At 46.4% G+C, this 16439-nt stretch overlaps 1 protein-coding gene across 3 annotated transcripts in view; it reads left to right on the top strand.

Annotated features, from left to right (window-relative positions):
- The window catches only part of LOC8052435, a 72569-nt gene extending 56381 nt beyond the window's left edge, over positions 1-16188 (top strand). For all 3 annotated transcript variants that reach the window (XM_040219326.3, XM_040504168.2, XM_040504167.2), the window contains 2 exons: positions 8569-8717; positions 12410-16188. In XM_040219326.3, the coding sequence (XP_040075260.1) occupies positions 8569-8717; positions 12410-13067 (807 nt within the window). In that variant the 3' untranslated portion in view covers positions 13068-16188. The remainder of the gene's footprint in view (positions 1-8568; positions 8718-12409) is intronic.
- The last annotated feature ends 251 nt before the right edge of the window (positions 16189-16439 follow it).

Raw genomic sequence — 16439 nt, 5'->3', positions numbered from 1 at the left:
TGTTTGCTGGGACGTTGTCATCTTCGTGCCGGTTGGCGTGGTCCTTTGTCCGAGGACGTACTTTGGCAACGAGGCCTAACTTTTTTTTCCCGCGCAACTGCTTGGACGCTTCGTGCGGCTCGTACGGCCTACCTGGAGCGGTTGCTCGCTGACTTCGTGTTGTAGACGGATCCCGCTGCTGCCACTATGTCGTAGCCGTTGTTCGGGTATAACAAGAACGGTTTATTCCGGGTTAAGGGCAATACGTGTAGTCAGCGACATACAGCCGTGTCTTTTCATGGTTGCGCCGTTCTCCCGTCTGCTGGCCCCCCGGGGCGAGAGTACTCCGTGCGTAGGCGCGTCGCGGTGCTGCAGTTGGCGGTCACCCGCAATGCCACTCACGACAGAACTGTATTGACTTCGTCTCTTTGTGCTGGTGGAGATGACCTTGAGATTGAACTTATAGAAGGAGGTGGACTACATAAACGAGTTAGCGGAGTTTGAGACGTCGTCCTGTCTATTTTCTTTTTCTTCTACGTTTTGATGTTTCTTCTCTACCGCAGGCTCAGGTTAATCCAACATGGTTAATATTCACCAGCTCGCGTGCACCCTTACGATGTATTCTCGGAAACCGACTTCTTAAAAGGCTGGAGGAAATCGACGCTGCCTCCCTTGGCTCCGTGGAATGTTGTTCCAAAACAACTCCGGCGCATGGCAGCCGGTGAATTACTTGCTACAGTGTTGAATAGCAGTCCCCTGCCCAGATAGTTCGATCGTGGCCTGCTCAAGTGGATACAGGACCCTCAAAAGCTGCGGTCATAATCTTCTAGTCACTTGTGCTGAGGCTTTCAATGGTATCACAATCTGAAAGTTCTTCAGTGATGGGCACACGAAGCTTCACAAGCCTCGCCAACATTGCGCGCTGGCTATTCCGCCGCGTCGAAGTATCTTGTGCAACTTCCGACAGGTTCCATGCGCATGTTCCTTTGGATCTCGAGAAGTTGTTCTCGAGCCTTCGCGCCTCTCTTGCTCTGGCCTTCGTGCCTCTCTTGCTCTGGCCTTCGTGCTCTGGCCTTCATGCACAGCTGAGAAAATCCAGCCACTTCTTTTTTGGCATCGCAAATGCAGAGCTGAAGCGTGTGCTCAAAAGCAATGCACGCTAATCCAGGCCGACTGTGACACCGCTGTTGTAAAGTTTCTTTCATTGTCCGTGACGACGTAGGCCGGCACATTCGGAGATGGCAGCTCTCACTCCTCGGTGACACTTGCGATGAAGAGCGCCAGGTTCTCGGCAGTGTGCGAGTCTGGCACGTGTTGCAGAAAGGTCGTGTCCATTACCCCATGGCAGGTTACGCACACATAACTGTCATCGGCACGCGATGTACAATGTCGGCTGTGAGAGAGAGGCACTTTACTCCACTAGCAAAGATGTCCCCAAGCTCGTTTTTCACCTCTTTTTTTTTCTGTTTCGTAGACTTCTGGATTAACGGCCCTCGAGAATGTTATTCGTGACGGCACAGCATAATCCGGCATGGAGCGATTGATCAGGTCGTAGAAACCAGCTTCTTCAAACACATCGTACGAATGCATGCCGCATGCAATGAAACGACCTATCACCTTTGTCATTTGTTGCGATTTAGCTGCCGAAGGTTTTATTTTCAGCTTAATGGGGGACACGGCCCTAAAATGCCCATTTTTTAGCAAAAGATGCGTTTTTCAGATATTTCAGTTTTGGCACCTTTCACTATTAATGAGTGATATGGCGAAATTCGGTAAACTTCCGCGCCGTAATTGCCGAAAAAATTAACATTTTCAATGCCTCCGCGGTGCTCTGATGCGCGGCACGCTCGCGGAAGACTCGAGCAAAGCACTATTTTTCTGATTTTCGGTACGGTACAGCGCCACGCCCGTGAGGCTGATCTTGGTATTCGTACCCTCGCTGGAAAAGTCATTTCTCGCACATTTTAGCAAAAAAGTAAACACGGGTCGAGGGTACTTGTGCACTGAGAGAACCCCGTCGCTAAAACTTCTTCCACGAGAAAAATATTAGGAAGTTTCACGGAACTCGTCTTCCTATTTTTCGGAAAAGCGAAACTAGAGCCAAGATTGGTTTTCAGTCATCGCGTGATCTTGCGCGGCGGTCAGACCTCATTGTATCGTCGGATCTGCTACATCTCGCTGTACAATCTTATCTGTTTCTCGTTCCGAAAATGTCGCCGAATAAAGCCTACGTGCACGGAAGCTTCGGTCAGCGTTCTCGGGTCACGAAATCAAGAGGCTTAGCGGGTGGCCGAAGTTCTAAAGCTCCTGACGCAGCGACGTTGCTCGGACCGTTTCGCCCGTTACTGTCTCCAGAGGCCTTTTCTTCTACGTCGCATCCCGAAAGTGGTTCAGCATCAGTGTTGCTAGATGGTCCCACCAAAAAATCGCCAAACGGCTGGGAGGTATAGCCCAAATATAGCCAAAGCCATAAAATAAATATAGCCCGAAATAGCCAAGACTAAAAACAACGATTTTTAAGCCTTTTATTGACAATTTTTTATACGCGTAAAAAACAACACGTTACATTCTCTTTTTCAACCCTCAGATGCGCCTCTTTTTGTGCACATTAAGTCCCCTGAATAAAAAAGAAGAAAAAAAAAAGCTTCTGAAGGATGAAAATTTGTGAAACAATGACCCATCCTTTGTAGGTTTTCATAAGTAGAAAACATACATGTACAGCTGTATTGTAAAGCCCGGGAGATATGATCATACAGTAAAAGAACAGAATGCAGAAGCAGAACAGTCAGAACTGGGAATTTCAAACCAAGACCCCCTATCTAAGGCTCTTACCAATAACCCAGCCGTCTATTTTTCTTTGTGTACAATATGAGCGTCCCCCGTTCCGGTTTACGCTGTTTTTTATTGTGTTTCTTTCCTTAAAGTGGGCGATGCCTAAGAATTTTTACAATGAGCACCAAACCTGCGCTTGGAGAGTCCAGTCTACGTCCGGGTAGAAGACGCGCTACCGGGCATGTGGTAATAGTGCGATCTGTTTGTTTGATTTGTTCCACTGCGCTGTGGGGAGACCGCTTGAACTCTGCTAGCACTGCTTCTCTGCGCATTGTGAAAACCCCGAAGTTTGTGGAAGTTTGAAACGATTCTCCTTCCTCTCTCTCCTCTCGACTAGCCAAAAGAGAAACAATTTTTTTTTCAAAACTGATTAGAATTTCGAAAATGAACTAGTCAAACCTGAGGTTCGCCGCAAGTTCGCCGCAAGTTCGCCGCACCCTTAGGAATAGCCCAAAAATAGCCACATAGCCAACCACGAAATTTTGACGCCAACTAGAAAAAGATGTAGCCCAATTTGGCTATATATAGCCCAATCTGGCAACACTGTTCAGCATCGAAGGAAGCAGATGAGTTGACGACCTTCAAGCGGATAGTCACACATTTGGACTGACCTGCCAACTTGCCAAAACCAGCTGACGACGTTGGTCACTGTGTCGCCAGCAGGGTATTGAACCGAACCCGAACCGGGAACTGAAAACCGGAAAAAACCGTTATTAGGGTATTGAACCGAACCCGAACCGGGAACTGAAAACCGGAAAAAACCGTTATTTTCACGCGAACCGGAGTTGAACCGGAACGAAATAATTTTTTTCACTCCGGAGCGGAACCGCTATATTTTCCATGCGGTTTTCGGTTCCTACCCGAAGTCAGATCACGTGAAAAGTGCGTGGCGAAAAACACAGTAATCTAAATAATAAACCAAAAAATGCAACAACAAAAATTATTTTCGCGCAAACCGGAGTTGAACCGGAACGAAGTAATTTTTTTTTTCATTCCTGGGCAAAAATGATAAAAAAAATTTTTACGGTTTTTCGTTCATGTGAGAACTCAAAAAGCAGAAAAAATAGGTAGCAGAAAGCTGTGTAACTTTCCTTTATCAGGTTTTTACATAACGGTTGGTCATCATAATTTATAAAGTTTGTCTCGAGAACTTAAACGAAATGAGCAGAGTAACTATAAATTCTCCAGGATTTCTGGTCTTACTTTTTTTTTTATCAAATGCCCACATTCGTCCCAACCTTTTCTTCGGGACCGGAAATGGTTGATCAAAGAAAATTGATCACTAGAAGAAGACACCCAATATGTACGTCAGCAAGAGTGACCAGTTAATGAGCCTGTTTGGTGGCAAAACGGTGAGTTTGGCTAGTTGGCCTTTTCATCTCAAACTGAACGTCAAAAAAAAAAAAAAAAAAAAAGAACAGGGACAGAGAGGTATAGACAACACGCCTAGTGTTGCCTATACCTCTCTTTGTCCTTGTTTTTTTTTTTTTTTAACGTTTAGTTAGAGATCGTTTTGGTGTTTTTTGTCTTTAATTCTGTACAGTTGTGTGCGTTTTACTTTCAACGTTTTGATTTCATTGTAGAACTGATCGGATAATAAAGCGATACAAAGGCCGATGGATATTTTAGAACCTGTATTAGTTGACATACTGTGGCGCATCTAATCTGCTTTTAAAATAACTCAGCGGATTTTATAATCGGATCGAAATTAAAGTCTAGCACCAGGAAGGGAAGGGGGGATCCTATTAACAGTTACAACTACAGAAAACAGCAAAACAGCTTCGATCTCCGGTAGCAGAAACAGCAAGGACCAAAACGCGTTCTCCTCAGAAACGCAAACTTCAAGACGGACAGCTCTTCTGAGCATTGCTTCATTTCCACCCTCAAAGTGTGTTTTCGTGTTTATTTTTTTTAAAAATATTTTTAACCAACGGCGGGCGGTGGACGCTCCTCGCGATTTGCCGCTACTCTGTCCAGACTCTCAAGTATGTTTCACATGCAGCGAGTTTGGCCCCAGAGCGGCGAAATTTCTGCCGTCGCGGCGCTCGTGCCGCTCAACCGCAGGTGCTGGCCAGAGCGCCGCGACGGCAGAAATCGCGCCGCTCTAGGGCCAAAACCGCTGCATGTGAAACATGCTTAAAGCGGCGCGATTTCTGCCGTCGCGGCGCTTGTGCCGCTCAACCGCTGGTGCTGGCCAGAGCGCCGCGACGGCAGATATTGCGCCGCTCTAGGGCCAAAACCGCTGCATGTGAAACACGCTTCAGGCGCGTTCAGAGGCACGACGACTCTCGTTGCTTATGCTCAGCTTTAACGTATGGTGGACCGCGGCCAATTCTGCGAGCCATCCTGAAAATTCAGCGCTACGATCGTACAAAGAGACTTCACGTTCCGGGCGTCGCTGCTCAACTGGTAATATAGGCTCTTAGTACTGGATATGCTGGGCGAGCTGCTAGCGTTCGCTGCAGTCTACCTTAGCGTGAAACTCTGTGCCAGTATTCTTTTTTTTTCTGCGAGGTCCTCAGCTCGGTGGTTCGGCTGGTTCGGGTTGAAGCTAGGGTTGAAGGAACCAGTGCTTGATTGTCCAACGCGGTGGATGTCCACGCAGCATATGCTCACCAGGCTACTTGAACTAGGAGGCTTTGCTGGAGGGTTCCTCTAAAAATAAGAAAGCTCCAGGTTGACTGAAGGCGTATGGGCGGAAGTCGAAATGCTCGCAGCATCGCTTCGCCCGTCAGAAGTGGTGACGAAGACATTCCAGAAGGAACAGCTCACTGTAGGAGATTTCTATGGAGCATGGCTGAGATGTTCCATGGACACTTCCAAGATATTGTTGCCGTTAGCAAAGGTCTTGGTCCAGTCAATTAAAAAGGAGGGAGCTATAAATTTTTGACACGGATGTCTTCTGTGCAGCAGTGTACATGGATCCCCGCTACCGCCTTCTTCTCATCCCTGAGCAAAAGTACCGGGCTACATTGCATTTAACAAAGAGTTGGAGGCGAATCACAGCTCTGCATTCCGAGCAAGTTTCTACCCTTTCTTCTGAATTGCGGCGGCTGCAGATGATTCGGAAGGCGCCCTGGAAGCGCTCCTAAAGAAAAGAAAGGTTGAGGCTGGCGTGCACGTTCGAGGCACCAGTAACCTACTTGATAGAGCATGCCTCCTGGAAATGCTAGACAAGGGGCCGCGGCTTTCAAAGGACGCTAACGTGTTGCAGTTTTGGGCGGTGAGAAGGGAACGCTATCCAGAACTATGCATTGGCTCAAGTAGCCCTGGGGGTGCCTGCTACCCAGGTGGGCATGGAGCGAGCCCTTTATGCACTGAAGTTCATTTGATCGTCTCAGAGGTGTCGTCTTTCCTCGGATATGCTTGACGACGTTTTGGTTCTTCGGTCAGCTGCCTGGCATTGAACTGTGCTTTCACCCACGTTCCGAGGTGCCCCAGCGCTAGCTCGTTCGTTCCACACAGTAATGTGAGCCTTCGCTTTTTATATGCAACACTTTTATAAAATATGCATAGTTTATCTTTTGCTGCCAAATTGTTTATGTAGCATATGAGTACGAACCGGTCGAACCGGTTTGAATTTTTATTTTTTCACTCCGGAGTTGAACCGGAGCTGAACCGTTTTCCCTGAACCAGAACGAAAACCGGAACGAAAAACATTTCGGTTCGACACCCTGGTCGCCGGTCAATCTGGGTGGACAATGAATGGCGCCGTCGAAGTCCAAATGGAGGCAGAGAGTTAATTGTTCCCAAGTGCAGGTGTCCTGGTTTCCGTGAATAAGGGAGTAATCGCATAAACGCTCGAAGCTGGGAAGAGAACGCAAAGCCCCCTCCTTTGTTCAGGGGCGCTCCAAGGCGGTCGGGGCGGCGAGGGGCCGGTTGATATTTACGTCCGGTGCTGACACTTCGTCGATCAGCTCGATAACCCCTTGTTGGAGGCCACGTAGGCGACCCGAAGGCGCCTCTCGCTTTGCTTCCGGGCACAGCTGACCGTAACCACCTGGTGACCACGCTCCAGGGCGTTCACCTGCGGCAGTCGGACGGAAGGACGAAGATCGTCTTTGGGGCCTTTCACAACAGTGTGCATTCCACCGGAAAAAAATATGTGGTTATCAACAGCATTTATCAACGATATATTCATAGAGCAGATTCCCTGCAAAGCTAACTTTACTTTGTTCTGGGGGTATAGTACCTCATGAAACTGATTCACAAAGCTGAAACTTTGCATGCCCCCCTTTTATATATGGCTACAAACACCACCTGCAAATACCATGCCGATTGAGTGAGCGGTTCAGAAGTTGACATTCCCACGTCGTGTCCCTCAGTATTTCTTCCGACAGAACCTTTGCAGCGAGGCGGCGCCATTTGCACAAATTGGCAACCCTGACAACTCCGGCGGTCACTCAGACAACTCGAGCGATTCGGCTAGGATGTAACGTCAGTAAACGTCATTTGCTTATCACTTACAGCTCGACTAGGACAAGGACAGACAGAGGAGACAGACTAGTTGCTAGTTTAGACAAGCGCTGAACTAGCAACTGATTCTATTGAAAAGAAAATACATGTGATGCTGCTGCTGCTCGTGCAGGCATGCCCCCCCCCCCCCCCCCCCCGCCCCCCCGTGGCCCTGGCGCTTCTTCTTTCACTCAACACGAAACCGGCCAAGTTATCCGAGATCTAAAAAGCCGATCTCGCTCTTCATCAAAGTCACTGTGGGCTGGCTCACACACGAGGATACGTTTTGTGTTATGTGGTACGCCTCCATCATTTCTCGGGGTAGTTTGTGGTTGTGTCGGAACATCACTGTCGTGTTGTTAAAATGGGGTTGGCATGCGCAATCCTGCCAATGCATCGCGAGATGTGTGTGAGCGGTTCCTTTCATAGAACTGTTGTGTTCTCGTAGTCTTATGTTGAGGCAGCGCCCAGTCCGTCCTATGTAGACACGCCCGCAGGAAAACGGAATCTTGTAGACCACGCCTTCTATGCAGGCGACTGCTAGGTGTCATTTACTTCTTGCATTCTGATTGGCTGTGGTAGTAGCGAAACTTGTTTCGCACGGGAAAACTGGATCCCGTACCGATTGCTCTCGCCGCCGAATATTTCGACAGCAGCGAACGAATTTGTCCGCCCGGCGTCAAATTCCCCGTGGATCCGTCGGCGGATCCGCAACTCTGAACGAGCCATCACGTGGCCGATGCAGCGGAGACAGCAAGGAGCGTATGACTTTGCGCGTATCCTTTCATACACCACATGCAAAACGTAGTGCCATCTAGCGTGCGTGTGATCAATTATCAAGTTTGCGCCATATTAGGGGGTTCCCGTAAGAGCACTTCGCACGGCGTCTTCGATAAAGGCCGTGCACTTACATCGATAGCCACGTTTCATTGCTTCAGTGACGAGCCTTGCGACATCGTTGCTGGGAATTCCTTTCCCACAATCTCGTCGCCATTTTTTTTCTTCGTTGTATCAATGATAATCAGAAATTCATTGAATGCACTAATACATTGTCCCAAAATCGTAAAAACAGTTTAATGCAGACTTTCTGCATCAACAGATGGCAGAATTCCTCCATTGTGGCGGCTCCAAATGTCATGATGATGGTAGATTGCCGGAAGTTTGCGTATGGCCTATTACGTTGGGCTTCATGGCATTGGACGAAGATGGCATATACTGCCCGTCCGTCCATCACAAATGAAAATGCGGTCTACTTTTGTGTGCCACATGGCCTTCATTTTCGCCGTGTATTCTCTTGTGCAGCCCCCGGACACAGTCAACAGCGACGCACAGGTCCCGGCGAAGAAGTCCATAGGCCACCGCCTGCTCATAGTCGGCGCGTTCAGCCACAGGCCGCCCTTGCGAGACAGGCCGCCACGGAAGGCTGAAGGCGCAACGGGCGACAACATCAAGTGAGCCGCCCCTCCGTTCCTTTCTGACTGTTGTTGCCGTCATTAATCGTTCCGAGAATATAACTCGTCGGGGCGAATAACTCGTGGGTGCTACAAGTATGTGAACCGATCTCGCTCACTCAGCTCAAATATGTCTCAGATGACGCTGCAATCCGATGTAGCCTATCAAGCAGTGACAAAAGTGCGTCGACAGGGCGCTCCTTCTCCCTTTGGGAAATTTGCTGTCGTCGGCTAAAACGGATTGCGTCGTCTGATCGCTGCCCCCGTCGGTAGGTGGCGCCACAAGTTCCTTGCGTCGCTCACTGGGTTGTCTGCGAATGCGCCCAAGGTAGACTTGGCAAGATCGTTGCTCTTATATATTTTTTTATTTGACAATAATATCTTTTGAAGTTTTAAGAGGTAAAACTGGCTTGCTTAGTGCAGTTTCAGTGTAAGTTTTAGGTTTCTATCTGCATTTGCCAAAGTTTCCGGCTCGTTTTTCAACGTCGCCTCCGTTGAGCCATCCTATAGTAGCAGAGAGCTTCAGTAGATCGTTTTGCCATTTCCGCGCTATCAGCAATCCTCTAGGACCTCCGCTAGATTTACTTTAGCGGGGCAACGTTTTCATGTTTTAGTAGCGCGTTTGTAATCTTCACGACCCGCTACCGGATTATAGCGTTACAAGAGCTAACGCAACGCCACAAGCGACTTTATGAGAGACTAAAATTTACGTAAAATAACATTTTGTAGAGAAATTCGTTGTCGTCGCCTACTGATGTCGCTATCTATATATAATATTTATTCTTTGGTTAATTACGTGACTCTGTAGCTTAATATTTTTTGTGTAGTCTCCTCGCACCGTATTAAATCACCTGGGAAAAAATTAAAAAAAAGCTTTGGAGCGTGTCACTGTTTCTTTAGGGGAAAAAAAAAATGGAAAAGGGTATGCCGCCCTCCCCCTCCCCGAAGGGAGTTTCAAAGCTGAGTCCTATAACGTTTTCTGCGCCATAGCACTCACACCATGTAATTTGTTTTGTCCCAGCAGGATAGAAACATTGTTTTTGTTTGTAAAAGAACTTGTTGTGGGACTAGTTGGTGTTGACTGTATTGAACCATGGTTAAAAGCACTAAAAAGACGTGCACATAAGATAGAAGACAAACACGGGCGCTACTCACAACTGTATTGGGGAAGGAAGATTGAGGTACATATATATACTGTAAACGACTAAATTTGCGCGGGGACCTAATGTTCGCAAATTTCGCGAATGGCCTTCGATTCACGAAAAATACGTCTCGCGAACAAATCGGGCAACATGTGAACACTACGGAAGCTACACTCGATTTGCGAAGATTAGAACCCGCGAATAATTTCAAAATTTCAGCTTTGGCCCGACTCGCGAAAATCTGAGGCCGCGAAAATTAAGTCGTTTACAGTATATATGATACACTTATCGTCACCCAGGCTACACATGCTCGAAATACAAGAGCATAAACCCGTTTACATATACGAAGCTAGCGTCTTATGAGCGAAGGTCACCACTTTATTATTAAAACAAAAACTGTGTTCACTGTATTTTTTACGCCAAGAGTCGTGTTTTAATTCTCGAACAAATCCGAATCAAACCTCTATTTTGTATTTAATTTTTTTTCCCGGTTATGTGTTAATTCCGGATTCTTTCAAAACTCAAGATGTGTTTAACAGTGTAATTATTGAGCTAAGGCACTTTTTTGCGGAAATTTTATTTTGTGACATAAGTGTGTGTTCTAGGCTCTTATATTATTTTGGAGTTCAGTGTCCTCTTAAAAGAGAGAGTCTTTCATAAGCCTTACAGGTAACATGGAATATTGCATTTGTTGATTAAATCTGTGCTGATATTTGTGTGTCCTTACTGCCGTTTCTCGCTCAGGTAACTATCATGTCAAATAATGAACTGCGGGCCTTTTAATTGGTTTTGGGGCTTTTAGACGATTTATTGCTTTCACATTATTGCCACTGCAAGAAGAACAAAATTAGTCCTAATTTTACAAAATATCGCCACCGGTCATGAGTTTCGAACATATTCACAAAACGGATAAGTTAAGAAACGCCGTTCTCAATATAAAAACCCAAAGACGGAATCCAAGTCAGACAGTAGAAGTGTGTGTGTGTGTGTCTGTTTTAAAGCAACGCGTGACGCATAAGGCTTCACAATACATCCAGTGTTTGACTCTTTGTCTATCTTGATATTGATGTCAGAGTTATTGATATGCTAAAAAGAACACAACATTTGACCTTTCTGGAAAGACTGATATAGCTAAATGGCGTATTTCTGTTATCGTGGCATTTATTGGGGGTCTACTTTGCCGTAGTTTCAATCAATAATAATATACCAATTCATTAGAGCTTGAAAAATGTAGTTTCTCAAGCTCTAACATAAAGTGTTGCTGAGTACATAACTTCAAACGCGCAAACGAGAATGGCAATCAAAAATGCCTGTAAATTAACATCACTGGTGCCATTTGCAACATTTTTAATTCGCAAGTTATAAAATAAAAAGTCTAAAATCAATGAAAACATTTTAGCTAATCTGAGGAATTCGTATAAAGTTACATTAATTGAGGAAAATGCATGCGATGCTTTCAAAGTCGCGACTTTGGACAATCGACGAAGCTTCCAAAGTCGCCGCCAATCCTTCCAGACCAAAGCCCCCCTCCATAAAAGAACAAACAACATATAAGGTGTCCGTTTTTTGTTTTTATATGGAAACCTTCCCAGGACATTTGGTTTCTTTAATGATTACGCGGCGTCGTTTTTCGAAGCTCAGTCTTTCCGGTCCGACTTAACGCCTGCCCGCTTGCACGTCTTCTCACTGCACCCCGTTTCGCTTTTTTCCTTTCTGCAGGTATTATTTTCGTCAAGAATAAGAGGCCAGAAAATAACACTCAAGTGCGCGCCTTACTTCTTATAATTGTCCTAAAAATCGATAAGATAGCAAAACCTGTCACATAAAGACTTTTTTTTTTTTTATGACGTTGAATTTGATTAGTTTCCGAGTGAGGTGAATGACAGGCTAACGACGGTATATCCTCTTGATCAATTGAAAAATGGTTGCCCGTTCTCGGAACAGCGCCATTTTTTTTTGCCCCATCATATATTTATCAAAAAGAGTCACATGAACTGTTCAAAGCTAAATATTCCACTCGCAAATTGGCGAGCTCGCAAGCAGCACAGAGTACGAAGACAGTAATTTATTATCTCTCGCAGACAAAGCTGCTACGCAAGGTGAACCTTCAGGGCTATTCTTCTTTCCTCAAGAATTACCCCCCCCCCCCCCCCCCCCCCACACACACACATACACACACGTTGGCCCTTTACCTTTCGGGAGTCAGAAATTTGGCTCAATAACTCCAATGAGATTGAGACCCCAGATATAGAGGCTGCGTTTCCCAAAGATATAGAGGCTGCGTTTCCCAACAATATTTCTCTGAGGCGCTGCGGTGAAGCGCCATCTAGACGCTGTTCTCCAAAACCTGTGTAACATGCAGTTACCATAGCAGCCATCCCCTAAGCAATGGTGGCGCGTCGAACGACGGTAAGCGGACCGTTGGGGATGGAGAGGTGCTGCTCGCGGAAGCAGCATCTGTGGGCAGTTTCGTAACTATGTTGATCTAATAACGTTGGCATAACCCTGATATTGTCTTTTATTCTGACTTCGTGATTTTTTTTCTTTCAGGACAGAAAGTACCAAAGAGAGCGGCGCAGGCAACCTAGTCGACAATCGGGCTTCGGAGGTTCGGCGGAGTCCCGTCCACGTCCAGCATCCCGGGGGCTCGAACAAACCAGAGACTTCTGCTTGGCCGTTCAGTGACCAAGGGGCCAAAGAAAGCAAGCTTAGTCCGCCTCCTACTCCAGCTTTAGGGGCTGACGACGCCGACACTATTCAAAATGACGCCTTTGATGGAGCCTACAGTTGTTTTGTTTTGTCCGACGACTCCATGAACGGGGATATCGAAGAGAAGCCCGGTGCCGTCAAACAGCAAGCAGGCGACACGAACTCTCGGGATGCAAAGGCAGGCGGCAAGGGATCACTCGATCCTCCATTCCCAATCGCTTCGTACGAAAGCATGAGGAACGGTTGGAAGACCGCCGACGATTCAGCCGGAATAGCGTTAATTATGCGCGGTTTGGGTCGCAAGCAAATCGTCTTGAATATGAATCTGAAAACTGGGGATCCGCGCGACAAAGAACTGAGCGAAAGGTTGCTTTCGGAGGAGCGCCGTCTGTTACAGGCCAAGGCCTATTTGGTGGCTCAGCAACGAAAGACTGAGGCATTGCTAACTCAGCTTTTAAGCAAGAAGCGTAATTCTAACATGGCCGACAACAAAAGATAGCGGGCGTGCAGCCTTCGATGGTTTGAGTGGTTATAGTAGGTCTGTACTGTGTCCTTTACGGGGGCTTCTTTTTTGTAGAGCCCTTGTGAACGGTAGAGTAACATTAGGGAGTTTTAGAATAACGTACGAAATTTTAGCGCACGCTAGCGCTAAATTTAGCGCTTGTATTAGCGCACGCGACGCAAGAGAGTTTTAGAATAGCGTTTCTCCGCCTCGACGCAAAAGCCCGAGCAGCTCGCGCTTGCGACGCCACCAACACAAAGTCACAATTTTTATTTCACACACGAAATGCTGTAACTTTAGAAAAAAACAAGTTTTTTGGTTCAGAGTACTATTTTAGATTTGTTTAAACATGAGAATGCGACGCGAGCGGTTGTCAGGTCGTGTCCGCTTGCATCGCCTCGGCAAGAGAGGCCTCGTGTACTGGCCTTCGCACATCGTACCTTGGCCGAGAAATGTTCACGCGTCGCAAGCATCAAGTTGCCGGGGGTCGTTGCCAAACCGCGTACAATGTCGTCCCGCATTGAAAATCGCAGTCGCGAGGATGCCGCCGACGTCGCACTTACGACGCCGCCAAAGCAGCCGCCGACATAATCCTGGAAGCCGCCATTTTTTAACTCTGCTCGTCTTGGCTTTAGCCAACTTCTCATCACCAATCCTCCTTGGAGAAGCGCGAGGACTCTTTGCGTACGCACGCTATTTCCGAGAAATAGCGCACGCTAAAATTGCGTACGCAAAGCGCAAAATCTGGTTTGCGTTCGGAGCATGCGCAGTGGCGACGGCGCTATTCTTTGCGTACGCAAAACTTTAGCGTGCGTTATTCTAAAACTCCCTATTTTTGCCTAGCGTCTCTCACTGGTTGCTCGGTATCGCTTTTGAGCCAAGAAGCCGGTCGAGGGGCAGATTTAAGTGAGGCCATGGGGGCACCGCACTCTCGAGCTTTCCAAGCCATCTTTTTTATGAAAGAAAACAACGACATACCTACCAGCTTCACCCGTTTCACCCGTGACAACAGACACCCCAACCCCGCCCTCCCCAACCGCCTCTGCGCCACTTGATAACACCACAAGGTGCTTACACCCGACGCCGTGAAAGGCTGGCGCGCTTTTCTCTCTGCAGCCAGCTTCTGTTTTCTGGCTTCACGACGCCATTTTTGAGCGATAGCGCTAGCGAGGAAAAAACATTTTCAGCTAGGAATCGCGTTGCGTTTATGTACTATATGGGGGCTTACGTGATGCACGTTCCTAGAAAAAACAATAAAAAAAAAAACACGAATCGGCTTTTTGGCTTATCTCAGTCTCTTCTCACGTCCGCCTGAAACCACAGTCTGTTGCAGCATTACACGCAGTACTCAGCGGAATAATAATAACAATAGGTTTTTTGCAGGTTTATTCTCTTTATATCGTAAGGGTTGTTTTATGAAGCTGCTTGTGTGTGAGGGCAGGCAATTAAAAAAAACGATCGCATAACCTTATCAGGATAAGGTAATACAAGCAAAATATACCAAGAAGACTTACCATACCACCATTAATCTATTTGCATTTTTTATGACAATAGATTACTACAACGTGTTATATAACATTACTTTTTTACCCAACGAATCCCCGAAAAGCAATGCAATTTGTTTTTTGTAATGTGCCATACCTATGAATGTTTTTTTGTTTGTTTGTTTGCCAATTATAGTGATGTTGCAGGGTAGGGGAGGATGCTGTTGCCTAGTAAGGCATTTTCATTGCCTTTTGCGATAGCCCCCAGACAACTACATTTGTTTGTGTTGTTGTCTAAGTAAATGATGACATGAAAGCGCAAAGACTGAACCTATAAATGTTGTGCCTTTAAAAGAAGTAATATTACATGGGATATTTCTCTCTGCCGCATAGTATACTATGAGATTACTTCACGCTAAAAGTAGGAGACTTTTCGAAAAATCCCAGGAGACCTAGCGGTTTCCTGAGATTTTCGTCGCGGCGTCGGAAATCGGGGGCTGTGTTTCCATGTGTACGATTGGGGCGACTCGGACGCTACCCGGATCCTGGCGAAAATTTTATGATTATGATTGGGAGTTCAATATTTTACGAAACATGAACTGCCTCTTGAGTCCCAGGCGACTTATGGTCGAACCGCGTCTTTGCAAGCCTATTGAGCTTGCTTATGTCACCAGTGCTAGAAAGCATATATGTTGCACGGACTACAATGTTGCAGATAACGAGGGCCTTCGGCTGTACAATATTACATATTGGAGGAGGCAAGTTGGTTTACAAGAGTACTCAAAGCATTGCGAGAGATCTCGCGATTAATGCTTCGTTATTTTGGTGCTCACCTGTAGAATAGGTGGTTAAGTGTTCCACCTGCATTTCAAGCAGCGGTGTTAAGGTGGTCTTTGTTCATTCTTTTTATAAAGCGGAACTTCTCTGGGACATCAACAACTTGAGCACCTCCTGGTGGTGTTTGCCATAAAAAAGGGCTTATAGTGGAGTAAGCAATCACTGCAAATGATACCACAGCTTACCTTCACAGCGTGGAGTGGTGCCTTCATTTTTTCTTCCCACCTTTCTTGCGTGTTTAAACCAGAAAAGCGTTTGACGTGAAGATCCTGCAGTTTAACATGAGTGTGAAATGTATGGGCTCCGTGGAAAGAGATAATAAAGACATTAGTTCGATCTCCACAAGTAAAAGTTACGTGCTTGTTAGACAAATTAATCGCTTACCTTTTTCATTAGACGTTACTGTGAAGATGAAAAGCCTCTCTCCATCATCGTTTTTCCCGAAGCCCAGCCGTTTCGCTGTCATCTATGGTGGATCATGACATTAATTTATTTGTGTGTGCTCACGCACACTTGCTGCTGCTGTCTCGTGGAAAAATCGTGCACCACCTAATATAAATGTTTGGTTCACCATCCATAAGCGATGCTTCATTATAACGATATTTGAGCCATATTGATACTTAAATAAATTTTTAAAATCTTCAAATAATTTGGAGGAAATTCATAAAACAGCACGCGAGTCGCTTGAGGGTTTCGAAATAATCAAAGTAGCTAAAGATAGCTGCGTCAGTTTAACGACTCTTTTTCTTCATTCAAAAGATATAGTTTTTTTAACCCGTGGTCACACTGCTTATGCATCATACTGTCACGGGTAGTGACCAATAAACAAGAAATAAACAGGAAGGAATAAACGTTTAATGTGGCGAACTTGTGCCAAAAATAAAAAGGTACAAAAGATAATAAAAGAGCGTCGCGGGCGTCGAAGTCGGCGTAGCAGTGGAGACGAACGCTGGGGCGAAAACTGACTGCGGCTCGCCACGCGGAGCCCCTTATGTACAGTCGGGAGCAAAAGTTTGCGGGGCACGGGAGCGCGTGCCGAAATGCATCG

The sequence above is a fragment of the Ixodes scapularis genome, unplaced genomic scaffold (assembly GCF_016920785.2).
Source record: "Ixodes scapularis isolate PalLabHiFi unplaced genomic scaffold, ASM1692078v2 PGA_scaffold12__126_contigs__length_90152505, whole genome shotgun sequence".
NCBI lineage: Eukaryota > Metazoa > Arthropoda > Arachnida > Ixodida > Ixodidae > Ixodes > Ixodes scapularis.
Note: the sequence above shows the minus strand (reverse complement) of the source record. Positions and strands in the feature narration are given on the sequence as shown.